Source organism: Alligator mississippiensis, chromosome 13 (assembly GCF_030867095.1).
Source record: "Alligator mississippiensis isolate rAllMis1 chromosome 13, rAllMis1, whole genome shotgun sequence".
Classification (NCBI taxonomy): Eukaryota; Metazoa; Chordata; order Crocodylia; family Alligatoridae; genus Alligator; species Alligator mississippiensis.
Window position 1 is genome coordinate 30,183,186 of NC_081836.1, and position 26,569 is coordinate 30,209,754.

Consider the following 26,569-nt stretch of genomic DNA (forward strand, 5'->3'; position numbering starts at 1 on the left):
CCAAATCAGCATGCGAGCCCCTTGGGCTGGTGGAATGCATCTCTGAACACAGTCCTCCAGCCCCATCCCCCCACATCCTCCTTGCTCTGAAGTTTTATCCAGCTTGATTTTGTCCTGCATTTCCCTCACGTCCCTCAAACTGGCTTTGTTAAAAATCTCATCCGATCCCCCATCCCTTACTGGAAGGAGTTGTACACCCCTCTCTCTAAGTTAAGGTCATTCCTTGCACTTCACATCTTAAAGCTACTACCTTCATCCAACTGTTGCCAATTCTCATGGCTTTGTCCTGCCTTTCTTACTGCTTAAAGCCCCAGCTCCTGGAGTCAGGAATTACAGGAGCACATGAGTTTTCACTAAACATCGCTTCTCCATTCCTAGCCCTTGTGGCTGCAGAGACTAAACTTGTCAGCACTGCCCTAGAGGCTTGAAAATCAGATGACAAATTAAATAACTAATACACTGGGGATACGTATTAGACAAATAATACATTGGGATTAATAGTGATTAAAACTGCATGGCCAGACAGCTGATTGCTGAGCACAGGTGATTGGTAAGGCTGCCAACCTGTTTTCACTCTCTCCCTGTTACAGGTAGCACTGAGGGAAGGTGGTGCATTTCTGCACCTAGCCCAAAGCCTGGCACAGGTCCTATTTGAAGTGGGCACAATGCATGTAACATAGTAACAGGTGCCACCTGGGCCAGATCCTACAAAAGCCTCTGTGATGAGGGAGATGCCATGACAGACACCAATGGGCAGGAAGGATGCTGAGCACCTTGCAACTTGTCTTGGCTTCCTGTCCCCAAGGTGAGCCTAGCTGAGGGGTGCAGCACTACCTGATAGGGAGGGTAAGGACTGTACTTCCTCTGCAGGAGAACGCCTACTGCAGTCACCTCAGCTTTAACCCAGCAGGGCTGCCTGCAGAGACTACATCCTAGTGCACAGCATGGCCAGGTGGCTTAGGGAAGCCATGCAGGCCAGCACTTGTCACATAAGTAGCCTCCAATCCAGGGGTGAGGCCAAGCAGAAAAGCAACCTGGCACCAGCCTATGGCTGCACTTTGGCCATCCCCAACACAGGGTGTAGTTGACCTGGGACCCAAATTTCCCACTGCTGGTTCTTGCGACTTCCTTTCTGCCTCTCCCTGCCTGCTGCTCCCAACATCAGGATTCCTGGCTGTGCAGTAAGGACCCTTGTTCCTGCCTGGAGGGAGCTCCTTTTGGCTCCCAGCCTGCCCCTCACCCCCTGCTCCATGTCAGCCAGCTCTCTCGTCAAGTGCAGCTGTCATTTTCGATTAAAGACTGATATAGGAACACTGCATATGGTCTTGGCTCCCCTCTAGCCCCTCAGGCACCAGATTTTCATTTGGGTGGCCTCTCTAGGAAGAAAAGTCCTCATAGGATTCACAGAGGGGCAAAACACTTGGATTATTTACTTAACCTATTCTGATCCTTCCCCAGCTGATCCTGAGCCTGTCTTTCCAAGCTGCGGAGCACACAGAAGGGTCTTCTCACAAGGGACAGGGAGAAAAATCATCAGCAGGTGTAAATCAGTGACCCACTTAAACTGAGGGAGCAGCCCCAAGTTTGAGGGCCTGGCCCACGAGTCCCCCAGTGAGCTCTGGCAGTAGCATGCCACTCAAAGGGCTCACTTGGAATCAGGGCCCTCTGTACAAGGTGAGGCCAAAACCCCTCTCCCCACCCCAAAGAATTCACGACTCATGGGAAGGGCCCAATCCAGTCACATGACACCTCCAGATTTCTCTGCTGTGCTGTGCATATGGTTTCACTCTCAGTTCCCTCAGGCCTGACTTGCCATAGACAGAAAGCAAACCCCAGAAACAAGTGAAAAGCCAGCAGCATCTTTCAAGTTCAAAGCTAGGTACTAGGAGTTCAGCTGCTTCTTTCTCCTTGTATCTGCCTCACTTGTTCAACCCATGTCTTCCTTCCCTGCCTACACTGATTCTGCATGCATGCCAGCTGGGGTTAATGGGACTCATTAGCTGTGATGTCAGAGCAGCATGCATATGTGCCACCCAGGACTCCCTGAACTAGAATAACCCCAGCTCATTTCCTGAGAGCTCCTCATCTTTGAGCTGGTCTTTAAGGAAGCAGGTGGCTAGATGAGTGAAAACAAGCCTTTTGCATTGCAAATTCCCCTCCCCTAATGCCCTGGTCCCAGCTCAGGCTCAGGAAACAAGATATAAGCATGAGCTGCTGGAATGGGCTGGATGCTGCCTACCAGCCCAGCTTGCTTCCATCCCGTGTCCCTCCAGTTGTCTCCTTCTTTGCCTTTGCTCCCAGTCCCATTGTGACAAGTTCAAATGTAATTGCAGGTGCTGCAGGACTCCCAGGATGCAATACAGTGAGTGTAATGGAGGAAGTACAGGGGTTTCCAAAAAAAAAGGGTGGGGAGGCCTGGACTGGGGTAGGACCTAACTGTGGAAGTATCCCTGCTCCCAGAGAGGGACAGATGCTTTGAGACTACAAGGGAGGAAACTGAACCATAGGCCTGATGGAAGCTAGACTGTAGCTGGCAAAAAGGCTTCCCAGAGACTGCAGGAGGGAGATAGGACAGAGGGGCGCCTCCCAGAGGAACAGATGGCATGCTTGCCCTCTTCCAATGTCCAAGCGGAGAGCAAAGAGTGTTCTACACTCACACCTGCAGAGTTCAACTTTTAAAGGGCCCTGGTCCTAATTCACTGGTATCATGCCAATCCCACAAGCACTGTCCCAACCGTCTAATCTGCCCTACAGCTCCTTGGAGCCTCTGCTCCAAGGCTCCGGACTCTGCGTAGTCATCAGAATTGCTGCCCTTCTGCTGGGGGCTGTGTGATGTGGCACAGGCCAGGAATACCCAGCAGCCACTGGGGCCTCACTGTCCCGGCACCCAGAGCAGGACTGAGAAGGCCAAAACATGTTCCAGGTGGTGCCTCCCCTGGCCTGGGTGCTCTGTGCTGGCCTGTCAGATGGTAGTACAAAGGACAAATACAGAGAACAATAGCATAGGCAAACTTCAGGACAAGGAAGGGTCAGGGTGTCCCCAGGGCAAACCCCTGCAGGGAATGCTGATGCTCACCTACAACCATGATGTTGAACTCAAAGCCGGTTTTCATAGTTTTGATCCTCATCTGGTCCAACACTGCCTCGATGCCCACATAGCCAAAGAGCTCACGGCCCACCTTGCCCGGCACATCATGGGGTGCCCCCTCCTGCGCTGCCTGGAGTGGCTGCTCCTCCATGCTGATCCACCCTGGCTCTGGGCTGCTCCCTGAAAGCAGAAGGGAAAGAAATGAGTAGCTAGCAAGGTACTTAGCCGTTTCCCCAGATGACTGACAGACATGCATGTGCACTGCCGAGATTAGGGAGAGTCTGAAGACAATCAGTAGAACCAGCACCTCCTCCTGCTGCAGGACGTTTGAGATCACATAGCGCAGTTCCTCAATCCCAAGGGCCACCAGGCCTCCAAAATGTGTTGTGACACTAAGGCCAAGCCCACGCTCTGAGTCTAGAGCACCAAGTTCCTCCTGCTCCATTGTCACTAGATGCCTGGCCTCAGCTGCTCATGGTGCTGCAGCTGGCCAAGGCTGACAGGATAGGAAGGAGCCCTGGGGGAGCAGGGAGGGGGCAGTTACCAGCCTCAACTCTACGTGTCCATCCCACCTAAACCTTGTCCCTGGGCAAGAAGCAGGAAGACAGCAATGACTGGTAGGATCCTCTTAGCTGCGTGCCTCTGCCCCGTCCCACACACCACAGTAAACAGAGCATCACAAGGTGCCTCAGGGACACAGTGGGTCAGAGCCCAAAAGGCTTCAGCTTCTGCTCCTAAGGCCTAGCCCTTAGCAGAGCCACCTCACTTCCACTCTCAGCTGTCCCAGGGAACTGCTGCTGCCACCAGCTGCCTCCTGTCTAAAAATGTTAATTCTGCAAATTGCTGAGGAAGTGAAACTCCCCCAGCAGGGGCCAGCCGTGGCAAGACTGGGGAGGCCACGTGGATGTGCCTCTACTTACACAGTGGGAATGGGAGGGAGGGGGCTGCCAGGGTGTGGGCATGTTAGATCTAGAGCTTGAGGGGCCAGCTGAGGCAAGAAGGAGAACAGGGTCACAGCACGAGGCTGCTGCTGCTCCCGCTCCCCCCCCAAATGCACCCAATAATTAGCCCCTTCCCACCTGCAGAGACCCAGCAGGCAGTGAGGGGGGAACCTTGGCATCCAGCAAGATGAGTGAGCATGGGGCTAAGAGACTGAATCTGTAGGTTCTTTGGGATAGGTCCCCCCTGCAGCATGCCCACAGTACTGGGGCTTGACATTGTCAGGCTGGAGGACAGGCAGGGATGCCAGAGGGCTGACATTTGGCTGATTTCCCCAATAGAGACTTCTCTCCCAGCTAGGCCCACAGGGAGTCAGCAAAGGGGAGTGGCACTCTGGGCCACAGGAAACAGAGGCACCATGTTGTGACTGTGGGAACAGGGGTATCAGTAGTGGAGCATCCCTCAACCACACGGCACACCTCAATCACACTAGACCATGTGAGTGGATCAGATGGGGTAATAATGTACTGGCCCTGATAACTTGCAGTTGGGCTGGATCCCAGCACAAATTAACATCTCAGCATCAGGGCAACCAGCATCCCTGCTTGGGCCTTTTGAATCCCATCAGCCAGGCAGCACATTCTTACTCATTCATCACGTGTTTTAAGGCAGTGTGTACCTCAAAGGCAGTGCTAGGTGCTGCACTAACAGAGAGCTCCAGGTCTGAATGTGTTTTCCCTACCACAGATGGGTAGCAGGAGGCCTGTGGACACAACCAGTTGAACCCATGGTAGTCCCAGCAGCAGTGCCCACAAAAGGGTAAGTAGCAATGTTACCAGTCTCTTCTGTTAACAGAGAGCATCCAGGCCCCATGGAAACAATTGCAGGGTACAGCTAGTTCCTCCAATGCCAGGGCAGATAAGCCTAATCCCTGCCAGGTTTTGCAATCCCCCCTGCCCTTCAATACATCCCCTCCTCCCTTCCCAGACAGGCTGACATCTCCCTGAAGACAGCCCATTCACGACAGCCTAAGCACTGGCCTCCAGCCCTCCTTGTGCCCGAGGGAATAGCAGATACCTCAGAGGGCACCTTTCTCTGTGCCACTGCTAGACTCCTTTGGGCCTATGGCTTGAAGCAGCACTAGGCCGGCTGATATCACTGTTCCCCTCAGCAGTGCACAGGACCATGTGCTGCACAGCAAGCCAGGCTTTACAACCCAGTCCCTAGGCTTTGGCCAGGATTCACATTTAGAGCTGCAGCCTGTCTCCTGTGCTTGGTGCTGCATCCATCTCACGCATTTCCTTGGCCCCATCACTGCAGGATCTGAGCCTCTCCCAGTCTTATATGGATTTCTATTTCCAACATGTTGGGTTCACACAGGAGAACTGAGGTACTTGCCCAAGGTCATGCAGGAAACTGAACCCAAGTTCTAATCTCTGGACTATCCCCTCTTGTATGCACACAACAGCTGCCACTTGCCTTTCAGTGAGACAACCTGAAAGCTTCAGGGGATGCTCAGGGCCCTTTCCTTACAGACAGAACACTTTTTTTTCCCCCATGGGGACGAGCTCACAGCAAGCTTGGGGTGTTCCTACAGCATGTTAGCTCTCAGAATGATTGCCCTTGGTGCACATTAAATACAACATGGCTTGCTCTCCTTTCAAAGTGAAATAAGCTCCCTTGCACCAGGGTGCTCTTAGCACATACTAGAGGTGTCCATGCAGGGAATTCAGCTATGGAGACTTCCCTCAACACTGCTGAGAGCTATCTGGGTCAGCCTGGGCTGGCCCAAGGACTGTTTATACTTAGCAGGCTTACTCCTTGTAACACAGCCCAGCTCACCTGCACTGAGCTGCCCAGAGGGGTGGGGGATGCTGACATGATAATAAAATGGGTGTTCTGTCCCCTCTGAATACTCTGACTGATTGCTGGAATAAGAGCACAGGCTGCAGCTAAGGGTGATCAGCTGATCACAACTGAGCAATGCATGGGTCTACCTATGCCACAGGGCATGATGCACAAGCCTGTCCCCACTACTGACAGCAGAGAAGCTGCTGCCTGGCCCTGGGCCCCAACAGCAGTGAGGCAGAGAAGGGGTCACAAGAGTGAAGTCTGGGGTGTTAGTCCTCCATCTCTGCCCTCCCTCCAGCATGAGCTCTGGTGCATATGCCTGCCCGGGGAGAACTACGCAAAGGGCTGAGAACAGAGAAAAGCCTTTTCCCAGCTTCCCTGGCAACTGCTCCAACAAAGCCAGGAGGGGACAAGGGCTCCAAGCTGATCAGCACATGCATCCTAAGGAGCAGTGGGTGAACCTCCCAAGGGCTGTCTGGGACCTGGAGCGGTGCCCAGGAGCAGGGAAACTTGGCCTAGGTCTCAGCTGTGGCAGCTGGGAGAGATTTTCTGTGCGAACTGGCAGGCTCCAGGGATTTGCTTTAATAGCTTAGTTCAGGCCCAGACACACAAGTGGGGTGAAGAGCACCTTGCCTGTCATTTAGTCAAAGCAAAAGCAAGAACAGGCACGTGAGACAGGGGAATACAGTACGTAGGAGTCACCAGCGTTGCCTGTAGCATTTGGGTCTCAAATGACACTGAATGAAACCTTCTGCAGCCTCCAGCTAAAGGACAGCACCATTCCTCCCATAGGTCTCAGCCCTGGGTCACTCAGCCCTTGGCCTCACTGCCTGGCTGCTAGCAAGAGCCACCTTCTTGTGGCATTTGCAATGAGAGGGACACTCATCTACCAGGTTACCAAACTCTCCAAATATCCTGCTGACAGCCCAAGTCCCTAACATGTCTATCAAAGCACACAGGACTAGCTGCTGGCTGCACACAACAACTATGAAGGCCTCCAGCCCTCTGCTCTCCTCATCAATGGCTGAGAAGAAAGAAACAGCATGTCTGGAAGGTTAAATACCAGCCCTGGCAGATCAAAGGAATGAGCTCCAAAACCAAGGGCAGCTCCTGGACCACAGCCTGCTGCCAACTCCTCCCACAGAGAGCAACAGAGGAGGAAGGGCTCAGGTACATTTGCTGAGCAAAGGCTCTGCCTATGCTGCCACTGGAGGTGCAACTCAAGCCCACTCAGACCTGTGGAGACACAGCAGCATAAACATCAGCACACACTAGTTGGTCCTTGGGGTCCCAGGCTGACTTGTTACCAGGCTACTTTGATGAGAACTGGCCAGCCTTCCTACTTCTGGGCTGCAATCACTGTCCTGACTAAAGGGTGGTCACTGTCCCTTCTGCAGCAACACCCCATGGGTTGGTCTCTTGGATAACCAGGTGCTTGGCCATTTCCGGCCTTAACACCCGCTGGCCAGAGATGATCCCAGAACACTGGTTTTATGCATCCCCAATTTGCAACTCGGCTTAATGAGCAGGCTGCAAGATGTTATGCCAGCATCAGTTGCTGAATGGCCTCAGCACATAACTCCTTGGGACAGCAGAGGCCTGGATAAGCATGGCAGATGCATGGCTACAATCACACCCCACATCATTCTGGCTCCCAGCTGATGGGCATGCTCCCTCCCTTAAGCCAACAGGGTCTTCTCTGGGTTAAGTCACAGCAATACCCTCTTGCTAAAATTGCACCAGCTGAACTGAAGGTGTGATGTTAAGCAGCCTTATATTCCTGACTGGCTGTATCAGGTTACACCCAATTTATGCTGGTTTAACTCCCAGTGCTACATTTAACCACTTCATCACCACAGCATCAGTGTAGGCTCAGATGACCTTTGTATTTAGCCAAGCCCCAAGCTTGTAGAGGCCCTGGGCAATTCTTCCTGCTCAGGTCAGCGGTGGGCAACAATCACTAGCAGTATGGGTACATTGCAGCCTGTGTCTGCTCACCAAATCCTGGGAGCCTCGTTCACGCGCTGAAACCCAGCAGGGACTGTGAAGGTTCCCAGCAAGATTCCACTTGGGGTGAAGGAACAGCTGCCCCTTCAGTTCCCTCAGGAACAGAGTTAGAGGACTGCTTGAGAACTGCTAGCAGACTCCACCCAGGACAGACTGAGCCACTCACCAAATATCTCAGGATCAGCTCTATCAAAAGCTGTCAATTGGCCCAAGAGAATCACCACAGACCCCATTTTTTCCTCCCCTGCTAGAACATGGTAAACTAATGTAGCTTCAACCTGCACCTTAACCGGGGCCAGAAGATCTGAGGTACCACAAGACCAGAATGACCCCATCACAGCCTCCTCAGTGTCAGTCTCAAAAGAAATCCATTCAGTGGGGCTGCACACTGCCAGTGTCAAAGTTGGTTTCTTGAGCATGGGACTCACAAAAGCTGCTTTAGGAGCCACTTTCCCCCGCCAGCCCTAGCACACAGGGAGATACCCACCATCTTGACCACACTGGACCCTGTACCTCCAAGGTAGGTTTTCAACAGGAAGGAGCAGTGTCCAGCTCACAAGCTGTAGCTCTAGTAGTGCAGTCACCTCAGTGAGCAATACTGGCTGACATTAGCCCTTCCAAACACAGCTCTGTTTCCACGGCAGTAGACAGCTCAATCTGAACCCAAATGACCATGTCTGCAAAGTATCATGAAAATTCTTCCTAGTGAGAGAAACCCAGCCTGGTAACCAAGTGGAAACAGCAAAGATTTGCCAAGTTCCTGGTCAGGGAGCAGTGGCGTGGTGCAGGAGAGAGGGAGAGGAAGTCTGCTTCCCACAGAGCTACAGGACACAAACACCTTTAAAAGAGAAGGTGATCAGACATGGGACAGGAAGACCATCTCCACTCCTGCAGGTCACCTGAGAGCTGTGTTGATCCAGATGGACAAAGCTGGCAGAAGGGAGTGCAGGGCTACAGGGATGAGCTCAGGAAAAATGATGGGATCCCAAACATCAGCAGACTGCTCTGTTGCAACAGTTGCATCCTCAAAACCACCTGGAAATGCACTGGTTTCATCAGCCCCACTAAGGTGGGCCATCAGCACAGGTCCCTGACACTTTTAGAGAATTAGGTGACCCAACTGTATAGCTAAAAGACCACAGTCAGTCCAAGCTACAAGCTATTGACTATATCCCTCCCTGTGCTCTCAGAACAGGCCCCAGATCCAAGCCCACTCTGAGTGCAGCCTACAGCCCCATCCCAGGACAGCCCAATGGCAATCACAACTTCTGAGCTGTGTCATCTGCACCATCAAGCATGATTAGCCTTGTTATTCCAATGCTATATTCACAGCCAGGAAGAGACACTGGCACCAACAGTGCACCTGCAGGGTCCTTTTGCACAAACTATGGGGGTATTCACTTCAGGAACTAACAATACAGCATTTGACATCCCAAAGCAAAGAGCCAGTCCCTTGTTCCCCACTGCCCTGCGTTCCTGAGAACTGCTGCGAGGCGAGACTCAACATCCTGCCCTCCTTTCATACTTTCTGCTCTGACAAAACCAGAAGAAAGCAGTCTTTCTGCCCCGATCACTACAGTCTCACAACTGTTCCTTTCCTGACCTTGCCAGCATGGGCGCACAGTAGCCCTCTTCCACTGCCTGAGGGCAGTCAAAGTGCTTGAATAAGAGCCTGTAGGGTAGGCCACCAAGTCATCGCAAGCAGCCCCCACCATTGTCTTACCAGGCCTTCTCATGCAGTGCAGCCCCCTATACAGGTAAGGCAGATGGCCCGTCCACCCCAGCCAATCCAGCCAGGCAGTGGCTCCATCTCTGCCCAGTCAGGACACACCGTGCACAAGGAGTGGGCCAGGCTCCATCACCACAGCAGGCAGACCAGCATGAGTCATTCGCCAGTCACTCCCCCAGACCCCAAACTGCCAGCAGTCTCCAGCAGCATTAGCAAGGGGAAGGGCTGGGGCAACCCACAGGTGTTTACCATACACACTTTGGCTGGCACAGGTGTGTCAGTCATGGCCAGAGTGACTGACCAGTATGGCCACACTCACTGGCCCTGCATAGTTCACTTGGAGGGAGGACTTTCCCACCCTGGTTGCCAGGTGCAGTTCTGCTGGCACAGCCACGTTTGTACTAGAACTGCTTTGCCAGGACACTACGCTGGCACTCCCAGACTGGCAATGCTGTCTCTTTTTCTAATGCCAAGGTCCCTCACCAGGGCTACCAGCTTCCCTCAGAGCAGGCCAGAACCTAGGCTCCTAGAGGGCTGCTGACAAGGATGATCCACTCACCCGCTTGAGCTTGCAAAGCATTATGGGAAAGAGGCAAATTAGACAGGACTTGTCTTGTCCCTTCACTCACAGGGGATCCCAAGGCAGCAGGAAGACAGAGGAGATATTTAAAAGCTATACACAGAGCAGGGAAGGCATCCAAACGAAGGGGTCTTTCTGAAGGCGATCGCCTGGTGCTCCAGATTTGAAGGCAGGAGGGAAGTTGGCCATTGAGGTAGAGCAGGAGAAGGAAGACACTTGCAGCTGGCAAGGGTCCCATCCACATGCCTTCACCCAGTGCCAGTCATAGCAAGTAAAGATCTGGCTGTTCCCCGAGAAGAGAGCAGAAAGCCAGCAGGCATGTAGCAGGGAGCAGCTCTCCCACTACATTCTTCTGCTGTTCCAAGACCTGATTCACCCTCCTTATTTTGGGAGCATCCCCAGTAGCATAAGTAGGCACCTGCATATGCGCGCACCCCCCCCCATGCACAGAGATCCCCACAGCGTAACACCCTATGGGCAAGCCTCAGTCAACTCACTCCCTCAGCCCCCTCCCCAAGCAGCCCCAACCTGGGACTGACTCAGACCACCAGCAAATGCTGCTGCTGAGGGGCACAGATCACAAGCCTATAGTCTTGCAAAGGGCCGCATGTGGGCTTCACTCCCCAATTAAGCCAAGCTCCCCAGAGATCACAGCACTTTGCCAGCTGCCGAGATATACCCAGAACCCACTTCTGCTTGGAGGCAGAGAAAATAGGGGGCAATGCGAGAGAAGCAGTGCCAGGGGAAGACTCACCTGCCTTCCTCCTCCCCAAGTTCTTTGTCTGCTTCCAAAAGCCAGGGCAGCCCCCACCCTTGCCCTGTGCATTGCCCAAGTCCTACCTCTTCTCTGACAGAGATCCCACAGCCCAATGCTACCACCAAGCCAGTGCAGGCTCCCTGCTGCCCTGCTCCACGTGCAGCCCACTAATCATGGGCAGCATCCCCGGCCTCCACCGCTGGGCTCAGCTCCCCGCCTCTGCCTGAGAGCAGCGTGGGGTTCCCAATCTGTTTCAGTGCACAGTACAGTCCCCTCCCCCCTGCCAGCTCCCCTACAGGGATCAAACAAGGGAAGGAGTCTGGCTGGCTCGCACATGACCAGAATGGCAATAATCCTCCTCTCCCTTCACTCCCGCCCCTCTCCCTTCCCTGGGATTCCCTCCTTTGGGAATAAACCCATTCACAAAGTTGGCCCATTGTCAGGGCATGCTCAGTGCTCCCTAGCACCAGGGAGCTGCACATCGTCTGCATGGAAAAGCAAGCTGCTCATCCCTGGAGTGTCCCTGAGTTTGTGCCAGTCTAGGGAAAAAGTGCAGGAGCTAGGCCCAGTTCAGTTATGGCTCAGGGTGTGCTGTGCCAGTTGACCCCTCACAAGCCTGTCCCAGCCTCCTTGTGGGCACAGGAAATACAGGGGAATTTGGTTGCTTGGGTCAACAGGCCTGCATCCCCTACCACAACCAGCCCCATGCCCCTGTGATTTAGGTGCCACAACTGTGAAGCATCAACAAGTCAGCTGCAGTACAGGATCAATGACTACTGCATAGGCCCTCGTTCCCCGAGAACCTTTCTGACTGGGGGTCCAGGATGGAGCAGGCTGGGCTAAGCTCGCATCTGGCTCTCCCCCATCACTGCTGCTGCATAAGCCCCTGCTCATAAAGGCATACAGCATATTGGGTGCTCATTTTTAGCATCCCCAGAGCAGCCATCAGTCACTAGTGCTTCTCCCCCCTCTGAGCACAGCCCATGTGTGCACCCAGCAAGCTGTCATTCTCCCTGCCTTCCCAGTCCTGCTGGAAGGCTAGCGGCTGGCACAGGGTCCTAGCAGCAGATGTTTCAGAGCTCTGCCTTCAGGGATCCATCTGTGTAACACATCCAGCCCCTTCTCTCCAAGCCCCACCCCACCCTGAATCCCACGATGTGGGGGGGGGGGAGGAGGAGAAGAGACTGGAGGCAAGTGGGGTCTCAATGCCAGAGGCCGCACAGAAGAGAAAGGCACCAGAGAAGTGACATCATGGAGAGGGCCGAGACTCTCCAACGAACAAAAAGCATCCACTGTGCAGGGCAGGACACAGGGATCCTGGGAATGTGATCAGACTCTGCAGTGCTCAAGTCATCCAGCAAGTACCACCTCAGTGCCAGCATGCCAAAGTCCAACCCATCACTGCTGGTCCACACCCCCCTGCCAGTCACAGGCACTTCTGGGGCACCCTGCCATTGGCAGCCAAGTTTCATGGCAATAAGAACAGTGTTAGATCAACCCAGATACATTAAACTACTTGGTAGCCAGGTCCCACCTGCAAGTCCTCAAGGTGGGATGTTGGACTGTGTGGCAGGTGTGCTGTCCCTTGCGTACCATATCTCTGGTGGCACAGCAGGCCCTTTGCACTTGGGGGGAGGGGGGGAAAAAACACGGGACAGGGGACTGTATTCTTACCTGCTGAGCTGGCTTATTGTACATGGGCATGCCTGGCACAGAAAAAGGTGCACTGCACCCAACGTTTAACCAGTAAAGTACTCAGGGCTACAGCCAGCAGAGCCTGCTCTTCCTCCAAGTGCCTGGGTACAGAACCGCTGGGTGCGGTTATCAGCAGACCCTGAAGCGGAAGGAACAGTGAAGGTTTACCACTAGGCAGAGGCAGGCCCAAACTACCTACGCAGCCATGCAGGAACCCCGGCCTGCACGGAAATGACATTTCCATGTCAGCTACGCAACACTCATGGCTGCAGGCAGCACAGCAGTAACCCGCCACCAGCCAGGCTTGTCACTGACTGGGTTCCACACATCACAGATTCTTGGCTCTAGAAGCCCAGCCTGCAAGTGCAGCTTGCCACACACCAGGGAACAGGCTCACAGCCACAGAGCCAGGCCAGCTACCCCAAAGCCTGCCAAAGCCCTGGATCTTCATGGGACAAACCCTTTCTAGCTTGGATCTGGACTTGCTCTGTCCACAGAGGCTCCACTGGAACAGCAAGGGGAGAAAGAGGGAGGGGTAGTTACCTCCTGCAGATGGACCAGGGTTGTCTCTCCAGACGGCTGCGAGTGCCCAGGGCGCTACAGGACAGACCGTGCAACTCTCAACCCCTGGGTCCTGGTGAGGCTGACACTGCTTCCTGCCTTGTGGTTTCTGCTTCCTACCAAGAGCACTGAGCTGTACCCAGATCACTGCCACAGGAACAAGAATGCAGGGTGGAGGGGGAGTGTAACTGGTATAGGGGAGGGCAGGCTGGAGGGGAAGGGCTCAGAGCTGACACAGAGAGGGGTGACAGGGAAGTGAGAGGACAGGCACAAGGCTGGCCAGGAACCCACCACCAGGCCTGCAACCAACCAATGTGCTTCATTTTGGCCAGTCTGAAGGCCATCCCTTGGAAAAGCTCAGGCCTTGCTCCTGGAATTTGAAACCCCACTTCCAGGTTCTCATCACAGTAAGCTCAACTGCTTGGAGACAGGAGCAGAAGAAAGCTTCCAGGATAGTGACCAACTAACTCAGGGAGAGACAACACACTCCTGAGGATTCCCAAGGCAGACTGCATTCTCAGGCTCTTCTGCCCAATACCTGAGGCCTTTGCATTCTCACAACAGCAGCAAGGAGAGCTCTGGTTTGGTTCTGCACAGGGTGCTCCAAGCAAAGTGCTCCCAGTGTGCAGCTTGCATAGCTGGATTCTGCTGAGCTACTGGAAACTGCAGTAAACTCACCCACTCAGAGCCAGAAGCTGAGAGAACCGGTTCCCACACTGCCCCAACCCCTAACCTCTGCCTCTCACCCTCAGGGCCTTACCACACAGCTTCACAGGTAGGGGGGAGGGCTAGAAAGAAAAGATGCTTAAAAAGATGGTAGAGGTCATGGAGGAGGGGGAAGCAGACACGTCCAGGCACCCCCTGGAGTCTCCTGGGTCTCCTTGCTGGGCAGAGCTGGGTCACATTCCTGTGACTGTGCTGTTGGTGCCGAGAGACCCTTTTGCTGGGAGGGGAATTCCAGCTCCTCCAAGGCTGTGTGTGCTCATGGCTCCCAGATCTCGGCTTTCTTACAGCTCCAAGCAAACACTGCAACCTCATAACAAGAGGAGAGAGCTTGTGGCAGAGGGCTTTGTACAGGCACCACGCTGACCATGCTGGGCTGGGGGCCAGGGCTGCTCCCTGCATCTCCCTCCACTACACCACCTCCCCCCATAGCTGGAAACTCCCCACTTCATGAGGACTCCTGGAAAGCTACAAGAGCAGAAGAGTTGGCAAAACCCAAGAGTAAAGGTCACAGTGCTGGAACCCCCACCCCAGGTTAGCCACATGCCACAGCCATATTATGGTCTCCAAAAAAAAGAGCAGGGCAGGAAGCCAAGGTGATATGCGGCACATCCTGGTCAGTGGATGGCCTACGTGTGCAGCATGAATGCCAGGGGCACATGGGACAATGGTGCCTGGTCTCGCATTCTTCACTGCAGCCCGTGGGGAAGGTAGAGGGACTGGCATCCACACCAGCACAAACATGTCTAGTCACAGATCCCAGCAATTGTCACGTGAAGGCTGCCCGACTGACATTCAACACTGCCAAGGGCCTCCCCTTCAGAGTGAGGCAATGTTTGGCTGGGGGCAGGAGGGGAAAGGCCAGCTTTGGTTCAGACAATGGATATTCCCCTCAGTGTAGGCACTGCACATCACACACAACCTGATTGCTGAACAAATTAGAGGCCTGACCCAGACATGGTGTGTGGCACCAACACATAGCATGTGCCCAGACAGGGCACATCCTGCACACTCCTGTGCTCTCTGCCTGTTTGACAAGCATATGGCACTTGCAAAAGGGTCAAAAACATTATAGGACCCTTTGAAACACCTGCTAGCAATGGCACCAGGACTGCTCCCTTTGACTCCTGGCTCTCTCTTCACCCCCCTGCCTCAGGCCCTTTTTATCCAGACAGAAACCCATACATGACAGCCTATGGGATGTACAAGCCTCATGAAGAAAAGGAAAGACCCCACAGGCACAGGGGAAGAGGAGGGTTGAAGTACAACACACACAATAGCTGCAGGGCCAGAGCAGAAGCCAGTTCATCACCTGGGCTCTGCAGCCACCACCCTATGGTCACCCGGCACAGCACCCATGCTTCTCTTGGACCACACAGTCAGGACTCGGAGGCGCTGGGAGAGAAATCTGTAGGGAGCACAGGCCTGGGAGGAAGAGACAGAGGGTGGGAACGTACCAGGTAGGGGAGCTGACCCACTGCAGGTGCTCGCAGTGGTGGTCAGGTCACCTCCGGAGCTACACAGAACACAGCACCCTTTGCCCCCCACCGCTGATCGGTGCTGGGAGGAAAACACGTCAGTGCTGGAGGTGTCAGCAGCCAGAAGAGAGAAAGAAACCAGGCCAAAGAGCAGCTCCCAGTCTGGGCTGGTGAGCGAGGGGAAGAAGGAGGATGCAGGCGAGCCCCAGCGAGCCCAGAGCTCCTTAGTCACCCGGCTGCTGCGTGCACCGACCGCTGCCTTAGGTCCTTAATGCTGATGGGGCCGGGGTGGAGTGACCCCGGACGAGAAAGGAGGGAGGCAGAAGATCGCTCGTGCCAGCTGCCCCCGCGGCTGAGGAAGGCGGAGGACAGGAGCGGCACTCGCCCCGCTGCCCCCTGGTCGCCGAGCGGCGCGTCCCCGAGAGCACCGGACGCTTCAGTGCCAGGGATCCCTGCAGCCACGTGGGGCCGCGGCGGGGAGGACCGTGACTGCCCGGCTCAGTGCGTGGTGCCGCCGCCCCGCCCGGCCGCTCTTACCTGCGCGCCTTCAGGGCATCCCTCGGCCGGGCCCGGCCCCCACTACCGCTACCGCTCCCGCCCCCCCAGCCCGGCGCGGCCGCAGGCGCTGAGCGCGAGGCGGGGCCGGGCGCAGGTAGCGGCGGTTGCCAGGCAGCGGCGGCGCCACCGGCCTCCCCTTAAAGGGCCCGCGCCGCCAGCGGCCCCGCCCCCTGCCCCTGCCCTTTCTGGGGCGCCGCAGCAATGAGGAGGCTGTAGGGGCAGCGGCAGCGCTCCCCTCTCCTCACTGCTGCGGCGGCCGCTTTCTTCTTCCGTCTGCTAGACACCAGAGACCCCGGACTGCCCGCCCACCCTGCACGCCAGCGGGGTCGGGGAGGTGGCAGGAAGACAGCCAGTTTTTCCGAAGAGCCTCAGAGCTTGGGACTCTCAGCAGATAACAGCCGGACACGGGGCAGCTCTGGGAAACAAGGCCTTAACCTCTGTGCCTCGGTTGGCTGCACAGAGATGTTGAGCCGTAGCTGCTCTTGCAGAGCTCTCCAGGATCCTCCCCTGCAAGCTGCTGTTGTGGGTGGTATTATTTGGGAACAACAGGTGCACAGATGCTAAGGCCTGATGGGACCACTGGATCATCCATGTCAGATCCTCCATGACACAGGCCACAGAAATCCCCCAGTCAGTCCAGTACTGAGTCTAGTCGTTCAAGAGTGACTAAGGCATTGAGTCCTGGCTCAAACGAGTCTCTTCTGATTCCTAGTATCCGTCTGACACAGAAGTTTTGAGCCTGTCCACATCTGGACTGTCATCCACCCTTCCCAACACATTGCTCTGAGGCTGGCAAGAGTGATTCCCTCTGCAGCAAGTGGATACCCAGGCTCCACTGAGCAGCACAAAGCAGGCTGAAAGACCATTTTCACTGGATTGCAGAGTGTAGGTAAACTAGACAGAGAGAGGATGAGACTTGATCAACAGCACACAAGTGGGAGACATCAGAACAGATTTCAGAAGTCTCCATCTCTCAGCCCCTGTTCAGTCCTCTGGCTCACACACAAGTACACAGGAATTACCCTATCAGTCAGACCAAGACTAAGTCTGTTTGGGATGATGTTGCCTGCAATGGCAGGGGACTGGCCTGAGTGGCCTGGGAGTCTCTTCCTATCCTATGCCCTCATGTAGTCTAGAAACTTGCCTCCAACTACAGTCCATGCCAGGAACCTTGGAGGAAGCACTTTCTGAGCATTTGCAGATGTATCCCTTATGCATATGCAGCATTTAGCAGTAGAGCCAGGCAGCAGAACTCAAATCAAAGCACAGGGTGGAAATGGGAGACCAGGAAAGAGAGTTATTATGGAAAACAAATGCTCTGGGCAGGCAGATATCATTCTGCCTGCTTGAGTGGTGTGAAAAATCTCACTTTTGTGCTTTAAAAAAGCAGCAATGTTCTTCACAACTGTGCCACAAAGCAAAGAACCTGAGGCTTGGGGGTTTGTTTTTACAAGAGAAAAGTTCTCACTTCACTCTGAAAATGGGAAGATGATAATGATCCTCAGCATCTCCTCATGCTTTACATCAGGGGCAGGCAATTATTTTGGGCGGAAGGCCACTTACTGAGTTTTGGCAAGCCATCGAGGGCCACATGATAGGCAGCCGGGGCAGATAAATATTAATTTTCTAAATTTTGTAGGGGCCCCGCAGACCGGATAGAATAGCCTGGCAGGCTGCATCCGGCCCTTAGGCCGCATTTTGCCCACCCCCGCTTTATATCTTCAAAGTGTTCCACAGACATGGAAATTCCTATGAGTGCAGGCTTTAGCCCTGAAATAGGGGGTCTGTGTGGTGTGTGTGCATGTGTGTGTGCACATGCACATACATGGGGAGATCTTCTCCTTTAGCTCTGTGTGTGTGTGTGTGTGTGTGTGTGTGTGTGTGTGTGCGCGCGCGCGCATGGGGAGATCTCCCTTTGTTGCTTTGGAAACAATGAAATCTTGCCCCAGTTGGTTTTGCAAAAAATTGTACTTTCTCTCAATGAAAATGATTAATCTCCATGCTCCAGTTCACTTCCACGCCTCAGGAAGACATTGAGCCTATTTCCCCTCTCACACTGGCATAAATCTGGAGCAGGTCTATAAAAGACAATGGAGTGACAAAGCTGGCAGGAGAGAGAAATGAAGCCTCTTGTCTCTAGCAGGAGATGGACAAGATTCCAGGTGAGCAGCCATCATTCTGTGCAGTTGTTCAGCGAGAGCATCCTGGAAGTGGAGCATGGATTTCCTCTGACTGACCTCCTGGGCATATTCAGGACCCTTGCTCGTAACTGGTTGCCTGTGTCTGAAGCTGGCATGTGGAGGTGCTTGAGGGCAGGGTCTGTTGGCATTTGTGTTTGACATAGGCATGTCTGGTTCTTCATTCCAGGCCTCTGACTTACTCACCCAAGGTCACTGGATTGTGCTGAATTCTCATTCACCTCTATTCAAGGCTTCACCTCCCCCAAGCCAGCTTTCTCATTGTTCAGGTAATTCCCATCATGGAAATACTCTCTCCCTCTGCTGAAATGCAGTATCTCACAAGTTGGAGGCAATAGGGCCAACATCAGAAAGGGCAACAGATGGCCAGGAGAGACATAAGAGTGGAAAGTTTCCTCACAGTCTTAGCACAAGTTTATTTCCCACCTCCACCTCACACAGGCAGAGATGGGAATTTGAGATCTCTATAATGAGTCAGTCTTGGGTTTCTACATATGGCCTCTCCAATGGCTTTCAACCCTAGAACCATTTTGTGGGAGGGGGCTATAGTGTTCATGGTTCCTGGCATTCCTTGGAGGATACAAAAGAAGCTAAGCCCCTTTCCAGCCTATCACTAGCTACATGGACCTCCATTCCTCACTGGTCTTGGATCCGTCTCTTTCACCCTTTCAGAGTGTAACTCAGATGCTGAGGGTCCATGGTGTGTCCCTCAGATTAACAAAGGGGATGCAGGGAGTGGGTCACAGAATGAGATGGGTTTCAAGGGGGTGGGGAGTGGGAAAGAACCTGCTGGCAGGATGACAGGTTGTGATGTCAGGGCCTGGCAGTCATACCACCTATACCCTATGCTAATCTTCATAACTCTCCCCTCCCTCCCTACCCCCAGATTCAGCAGGGAACAATTAACCCCCCATTTTACAGCTCAATGAAACCAGGGCAAGATCAAGCCTGGCACTGTCAAGAGCATCCTTGAAACCGGGTTGTTTGAAGTGAGGTACCTTGAGCTTGGTTTTCAGAAGCACTGAGCACCCCACACACAGCTGCTGTTCAGCACCTCCGACACCTCCCGTAAGGAGGTAAGGAGTTTTGTGAGGTTCCACAAAACTCAGAGACACCCAGAAACTAAGGGCCATGTTTCAAAGCTTTGGCCCCAAGTAATTCACCCCAGATCATGCTCCAGGTCAGCAGCAGAGCTGGGAGTAGAATTTAGGATATCGTCTAATCCCCAATGTCTGGGCTAAACACAGGCACTAGTTGCCATTTCTGGCTTAAGGTGGAAACTTGCTAAATGCTGTCTCCATAGCTCAGAAGAGAGTTACTAAGACTGGCCCAAAGAGCTACAGACTAAAAAAATAGCAACACAAAAAACATGAGTTTCCACTTGGCTGTTGTGAGCTGGAGAGCTAAGGTAGCACGAGGCAGCATCCTGAGGCACTCCAAGCTGTATAAACAATAGAGGCATTAATGTTCTGCTTGCATGTGCAGAGGGATGCTGCCTGGGAACGGCAGGGGGAACCTGGCAAAAGCCAGTGGGACTTAAAATAAAGATACCCATGGGGCTGCGTCTGCACTGTGTTTGTCTGCCATGATACTCCTCACAGGGCTTGGGCCTCCTGTTCTCTACAAGCTGAGGTGTGTGTTGTGGGGGCAGGGGAGGCACAGACAGTGGGGATGTGGAGTGCCAGGACTAATCACTCCATCTGTTCCTTGCTGTCATGCTGCTCCTGGGAGGAGGAAAGAGGGAGTTTTGTAGCTCCCTTCAGACTGCGTTCCAAAATCAGTGGGCTGAGCAGAGGGTTTGGGGGTGCCACTGGGAGATGATGAAGCATAGGTACTTTTCACAGCAGAGCCACTTCTTTGCAATGGGTGAGACCTGTGAAAGCTCAGCTGTAGCTTATCCTTCTGGATGCTGAGGTACACCCCCAGGACCAGAGCAACACTGGTTCCTCAGGGCCAGGTTTTCAAATGATCAGCACTCACAATCAGCGTCAGCTGGACAGCCAATGAAGTGCATAAATGCTCAGGCCTCCCTCAACCACTTCCCTTGGGACAATTGTGGGCAGATTTTTCAAGGGACTCAGCATTTTGTGAACACATGGGATGCTGTGCTCTGGCCTCTCTCTTGTTAGAAGGTTGAATTCTGCTCCAGCATGCTTCAGCCACAGGTAGTTAAGAGGACACTGGCCAGCAGCCAGTAGCTTGTACCATGTAAGTTGGTTTCTGTTTCTACAAGGCCCAATACAGACAGATTTAGTTCTTCTGTCGTAGCGGAGTTCCCCATTCACTCCTTGTTTGACTGGAATTAAATTGGATTGGACAGTGACTACCTGGAAAAGAAACCCCAGCAGCTTCTCCCAAGGGGAATAACAGAGCAGTAGCAGCTGCAGAGCACACCAAGTCCATTACAAAGCTCTTCATTAAGAGATAATGTGTCACAGGATAATGGCTCCCTGCAGACAGGCCTGCTTGGGGACTCATTTGAAACATTTTATTTTCTATGCAGGAGACAGGTAATCCCAGGCCCAGGTTCTGTGACACTGATTTAATTACTGATGCAGGTTTAATCAATATGTTAGCCATGGAAGCCCATAATAAGCTTACCCGGGAGAGGGGAGGGAATGGGTGTGTAATCCACCCATTCTTGTCACTGTGCCCTAGCCAGTGTCCTCGTGTATAGCCTAATGCAGTGATTCTCAACCAGGGTTCCAGGGCACCCCGGGGTGCTCTGAGATCCTTTGAAGGGTGCCGCAGGAAATGTGAGAACATAGATAAGGGCAGGCTCAGACTCTAAATGCAAGGCTGCTCACTATCTGTCCCTTCCCACACTGTCTGTTCCCTCTGCAAGGAGGTAAGCACTGTAATAAATGAGGTAGTTTTTGAAGTGGGGTGCCATTCAATTCACAAAAGTTATGGAGGGTGCCTGGAATCTAATAACAGGTTGAGAACCACTGGTCTAATGGGTAGAGCACAAAGGAGTTGAACAATCTGGTGATCTTGGGTGACCATTGCTGTGGGCCTGATTTCCAAAGGTGCTCAGCTCCCAGAACTGCAACTAATGTCAGTCAGAGCAGTACGACTCCAAACCTCTGCACCTCAGCCTCCCACATTTGTGCTTCAGTTTCAATCTTTGTAGAATGGGAACAATACAACTTCCTCATTCATAGGTTATCAGAAGACTCCAAGGGGCTGGTGCAAACTCCCCAAACCACCCACAAAGCCACCTCCATCATCCTCCTTGAGAACTTCCTGTGCCAAGATGCCAATAAAAACTGTGACAAGGTGAGGCTGCTAGTGCATTGAGCCCGCTGCCCCTGTGGTGTCCAGTACAGACTCCTCATTCCCTTCATAGATTTCATAGACATTCGGGCTGGAAGAGACCCCGAAGGATCATCGAGTCCAGCTCTCTGCCCCAGGGGCAGGAAGTCAGCAGGGATCGTAGGATCCCAGGAAGATAAACATCCAAATGTGTCTTGAAGGCGTTCAAAGTGGGTGCTTGAACCACCTCCGGAGGCAGTCTATTCCAAACCTTGGGGGCTCAGACAGTAAAGAAGTTCTTCCTTATGTCCAGCCTGAACTGGTCACAGTGGAGTTTGTGACTGTTCAATCTTGTCATCACTTGGGGCACTGTGGTGAACAGACATTCCCCCAGATCTTGGTGAACACTCCTGATAAACTTATAGGTGGCCACCAGATTGCCCCTAAGCCTGCGCTTTTCCAGGCTGAAGAGTCCCATGGCTCTCAGCCTCTCATTGTAAGGTCTGTTTTCCTGACCCCTGATCATGCGTGCGGCTCTCCTCTGCACACTCTCAAGCTTCTCCATATCCTTTTTGAATTGTGGAGCCCAAAACTGGATGCAGTACTCCAGCTGCGGCCTCACCAAGGCCGAGTACAACGGGAGAATGATGTCCCAGGATTTGCTCGAGAAGCATCTATGGATGCAAGCCAGCGTTTTGCTCGCTCTACTAGCTGCAGCATCACATTGAAGGCTCATATTCATCTTGTGGTCAATCATCAAGGAGCACATCTGTGATGGGCCGGCATCAGGGATGATGCTCAAGGGCAACCAGCACAGTTTCATTAGGGGCAGGTCATGTCAGACCAACCTGATTGCCTTTTACGATCAGGTCACAAAAGCATTGGATGCAGGTGTTGCTGTGGATGTAGTCTTTTTGGACTTCAGCAAGGCCTTTGACACTGTCTCCCACCCTATCCTCATTAAAAAAACTAGGTGATTGTGGCATCGATGCCTACACGGTCAGATGGATTGCTAATTGGCTGAAGGGTCGTACTCAGAGGGTGGTGGTGGACGGGTCATATTCGACCTGGGGGGAAGTGGGCAGTGGAGTCCCCCAGGTCTTGGTCCTTGGGTCCGCACTGTTCAATTTCTTTATCAGCGATTTGGATGACGGGGTGAAAAGCAACCTCTTCAAATTCGCTGATTTTACCAAAATTTGGGGTGAGGTGGGCACGCTAGTAGGGAGGGAAAGACTGAAGAAAGACCTGGATAGGTTGCAAGGGTGGGCTAACAGAAACAGGATGTGTTTCAATACAGAGAAGTGCAGGGTGCATCTCAAGTAGGGCCAAGGAGGTGATCCTCCCCCTCTACGAGACACTGGTCAGGCCACAGCTGGACTACTGTGTACAGTTCTGGGCACCCCACTTCAAGAGGGATGTGGACAACATTGAGAGGGTCCAGAGGAGGGCCACCTGCAGGATCCGGGGACAGCAGGGCAGACCCTACAATGAGAGGCTATGGGACATGAACCTGTTCAGCCTTCACAAGAGACCATCTATAAACTCACTAGGGGGGACCAGAAGGGTTTGGGAGAGACATTGTTTCCCCTAGTGCCCCCCGGGATAACAAGGAATAACGGCCACAAGTTGTTGGAGAGTAGGTTTAGATTAGACATCCGTAAGAACTACTTCACAGTCAGGGCGGCTAGGATCTGGAACCAACTTCCAAGGGAAGTGGTGCTGGCTCCTACCCTGGGGGTCTTTAAGAAGTGGCTTGATGCCTACCTGGCTGGGGTCATTTGAGTGCAGTTTCCCTCCTGCCCAGGTAGGGGGTTAGACTTGAAGATCTACAAGGTCCCTTCTGACCCTACTTCTATGATTCTATGACCCCCAAGTCCCTTTCATCTATAGTGCTAGCCAGCGTAACACTGCTGAGCCTATAAGCATGCGGCAGGTTTTTCCTCCCAAGGTGGAGAACCTTGCATTTTTTGGTGTTAAACACCATCAGGTTCTCATCTGCCCATTTCATGAGCCTGTCAAGGTCTGCCTGGATCACTCTCCTGTCCTCAGGTATGGATGCTTTACCCCAGAGTTTGGTGTCATTGGCGAACTTGGCCAGCCCACTTCTCACACCAATGTCTACATCATTGATGAAGATGTTAAAAAGTAGAGGCCCTAGGACAGAGCCTTGAGGGACCCCACTGGTCACAGCACACCACGACAATTGACTTCCATCAACGACCACCCTCTGGGTCCTGCCGCGGAGCCAGTTCCCCAGCCAGCAGATGGTGGTGTGGTCGAGGCTGCAGTTAGCCAGTTTTGCCAAGAGATGATCATGGGATACCAGATCAAAGGCTTTTTTAAAGTCAAGATATACACCATCAATCTCTTCCCTCTTGTCCAGGTGATAGGTCACCTGGTCATAAAAGGAGATAAGATAGGTCAAGAAAGACCTACCCACAACAAACCCATGCTGGGTATTCCTCAGGATATTGCCATCAGCTAGTCTGTTAAGGATGGCCTCTTTGATAATCTTTTCCAAGACCTTCCCCAGGATAGAGGTCAGGCTGATGGGCCTGTAGTTTGCCGGATCCACTTTCCTCACTTTCTTGAAGATAGGCACCACATTGGCCTTCGTCCAATCTTCGCGCACTTCACCAGAGCACCGGGAGTTCTAAAAGATCCGTGCCAAGGGTTGAGCTATGATGCTTGCCAGCTCCTTGAGTACCCTTGGGTATAAACCATCAGGGTCGGATGACTTGAAGGTATTCAGCCTGTCAAGGTGTTCCTTCATGAGGTCAGCTTTGATGGATAATAAGGAATCTCCCTCACCCAGGCCTCCCTGACCCACAGTGGGCAGGGGCGTCCCATAGGACTGGTGAAAAACTGACGCAAAGTACTCATTTAGCAAATTTGCTTTTTCCTGGGCATCGGTTGTCAGTTGTCCCATCTGGTTTAGCAGGCTCCAATGTTGCCTTTGTTTTTCCTCCAGCTCCCCACATATCTGAAAAAGGACTTTTTATTGTCCTTGATATTTGTAGGTAACTGGAGTTCCATCACAGCCTTGGCTTTTCTGGTTTGCTCCCTGCAGGTCTGGACCAGTGCAGAGTACACCTCCTTGGTGGTGGTTCCAGTCCTCCATCCTTTGTAGGTCTTCCTTTTCAGACGCAAGAGGTCCGCTAGTTCCCTGGAGAGCCAAGGGGGCTGTTGTAACCTTTTGCTGCCTTTCCTCCGAGACGGGAGACTTTGCTTGCGCATCCAGGATCGCTCCCTTGAGGAGCAACCATTCGTCCTGAATTTCCCTCTCCTTTGGGTTGTGGCCCTTTAGGGCCTCACTGACAAGCCTCCTGAGCTTGTCCAAGTCAGCTTTCCTCAAGTCGAGGACCTCTGTATTACTGACTTGCCAGCTTTACGGCGGATGGTGAAGGTGATCAGCTCATGGTCACTGTCACCAAGCTTCCCTTCAATCATTAGGTCGTTGATTAGGTCATCCCCAGTTGCCAGTACCAGGTCGAGCAGCACTTTGCTTCTCATTGGCCTGTAGACTTCCTGCGTCAGATAGAGGTCATCCATGCATGAGAGAAAGCTTTGCGACCGCTCAGATTCGGCTGAGCACTCCTCCCACAAGATGTCTGGGTAGTTAAAGTCTCCCATGACAACCATACACTAGGAGCGCATGGCCTCAGCAAATTCCCTGGCAAATTCCTGGTCAAGGTCTTAACCCTGTGTAGGAGGTCTATAGTAGACTCCCACCATAGTATCCCCTGTGCCGTGTTCCCCACGGATTTTAACCCAGAGGGTCTCAAGTCGTTCACTGTGGGTGCCAGTGTCTGCTTGCAGGGATGTGTAGCTTCCCTTGACATAGAGAGCTACCCCCCCCACCCCTTTTGTCCACTCGATCCCTCCTGTACAGGGTATAGCTGTCTATATCTGTGGCCCAGTCATGGGTGGAGTCCCACCAGGTCTCCCTTATCCCTATGACGCTGTAATTATTTGCGTTTAGCAGGAGGACAAGTTCCTCCTGTTTATTCCCCAAGCTCCTGGCATTTGTGTATAGGCACACAAGTGTCCCCTTGGGGGCCCTTGCCTTGCCTACCGGTTGTTCCAGGGCTGGGGCAGGGGTGGACTCCCTTAAGTGCCTTGGCGTGCTGGCTTTGCAAGGGTTGCTCAGTGGGCCAGCAGTGGCAGTAGTCCCCCTGTCTCCCAGCGGGCTTAGTTTAAAGCCCGGTGGAGCAGGTCAGCCAGTCTGGCTGAGAAGAGCCTCCTCCCCAGTGGGGAGAGGTGGAGGCCATCACTTCCCAGCAGCTCACTGCCTCTCTCACCAAAGAGCAGGCTGTGGTCATGGAAGCCAAAGCCTTCCTGATGACACCAGCGCCACAGTCTTTGGTTCACTACCTGGATCCTCCTCTGCCTCCTCAGCCCGTAGCCTGAGACTGGGAGGATTGAAAAAAAACAGCACCTGCACCCCCAGACCCTTTAGCCCCACTCCCAAATCCCTGTAGCGCCTCATGATCTGGCTGGGAGTGCTCTGAGCCATGTCATTGGTGCCCACATGGATGAGGAGCATAGGGTAGCGGTTAGTGGGCTAGAAGAGTTTAGGGATCTTCTCCGCAGTGTCTCAGATTCGGGCTCCCGGGAAGCAGCAGACTTCAAGGACTAAGGGGTCAGGGCAGCAGATTACCCCCTCAGTCCCCCTCAGGATGGAGTCTCCCATGACAAACACTTTGCGTTTTGTCTTGGGGAGAATGGGGGCAGTAGCTACAGTAGCGCCCGTGATGCCTGCGGGAGCTGGTAACTCAGCAGGCTCTGCTGGGGCTGGAAGAGGTTTGTACCTGTTGCAAAGCTCCAGCAGTGGGGGTGCCTTGGTGCGGTGGGCCTTGGGGCCCTTGACCACCTTGGTTCAGCCCCTGGGCTAGACAGTAAGGGAGGCGCCCAAGTCCTCCCTTGTCCTGGAGGGAGACCGTGGTCTACCCTCTGTCTCCCAAGGGAGAAGGGCCTGGCAGTAGGAGTCAATCTCCTGCTCACCATCCCTGATGGCACGCAGTCTCTGGACTGTGGCCTGGAGCTCCTCCAGCTGGTGCGCCAGGGACCCCAGTAGGGAGCAGACCTCACAAGGGGAGGTGGCCATGCTCCTGGGCCCCAGAGTCTGAAAAAGCGACCGGCAGCCCCTG

General features: G+C 53.5%; 1 protein-coding gene across 4 annotated transcripts in view; it reads right to left on the reverse strand.

Moving 5' to 3' along the window:
- Positions 1-26,569, reverse strand: part of SEPTIN12 (septin 12) — a 90,626-nt gene that overhangs the window by 16,897 nt on the left and 47,160 nt on the right. For all 4 annotated transcript variants that reach the window (XM_059716978.1, XM_059716980.1, XM_059716979.1 and 1 more), the window contains exon 4: positions 3,077-3,268. In XM_059716978.1, the coding sequence (XP_059572961.1) occupies positions 3,077-3,268 (192 nt within the window). The remainder of the gene's footprint in view (positions 1-3,076; positions 3,269-26,569) is intronic.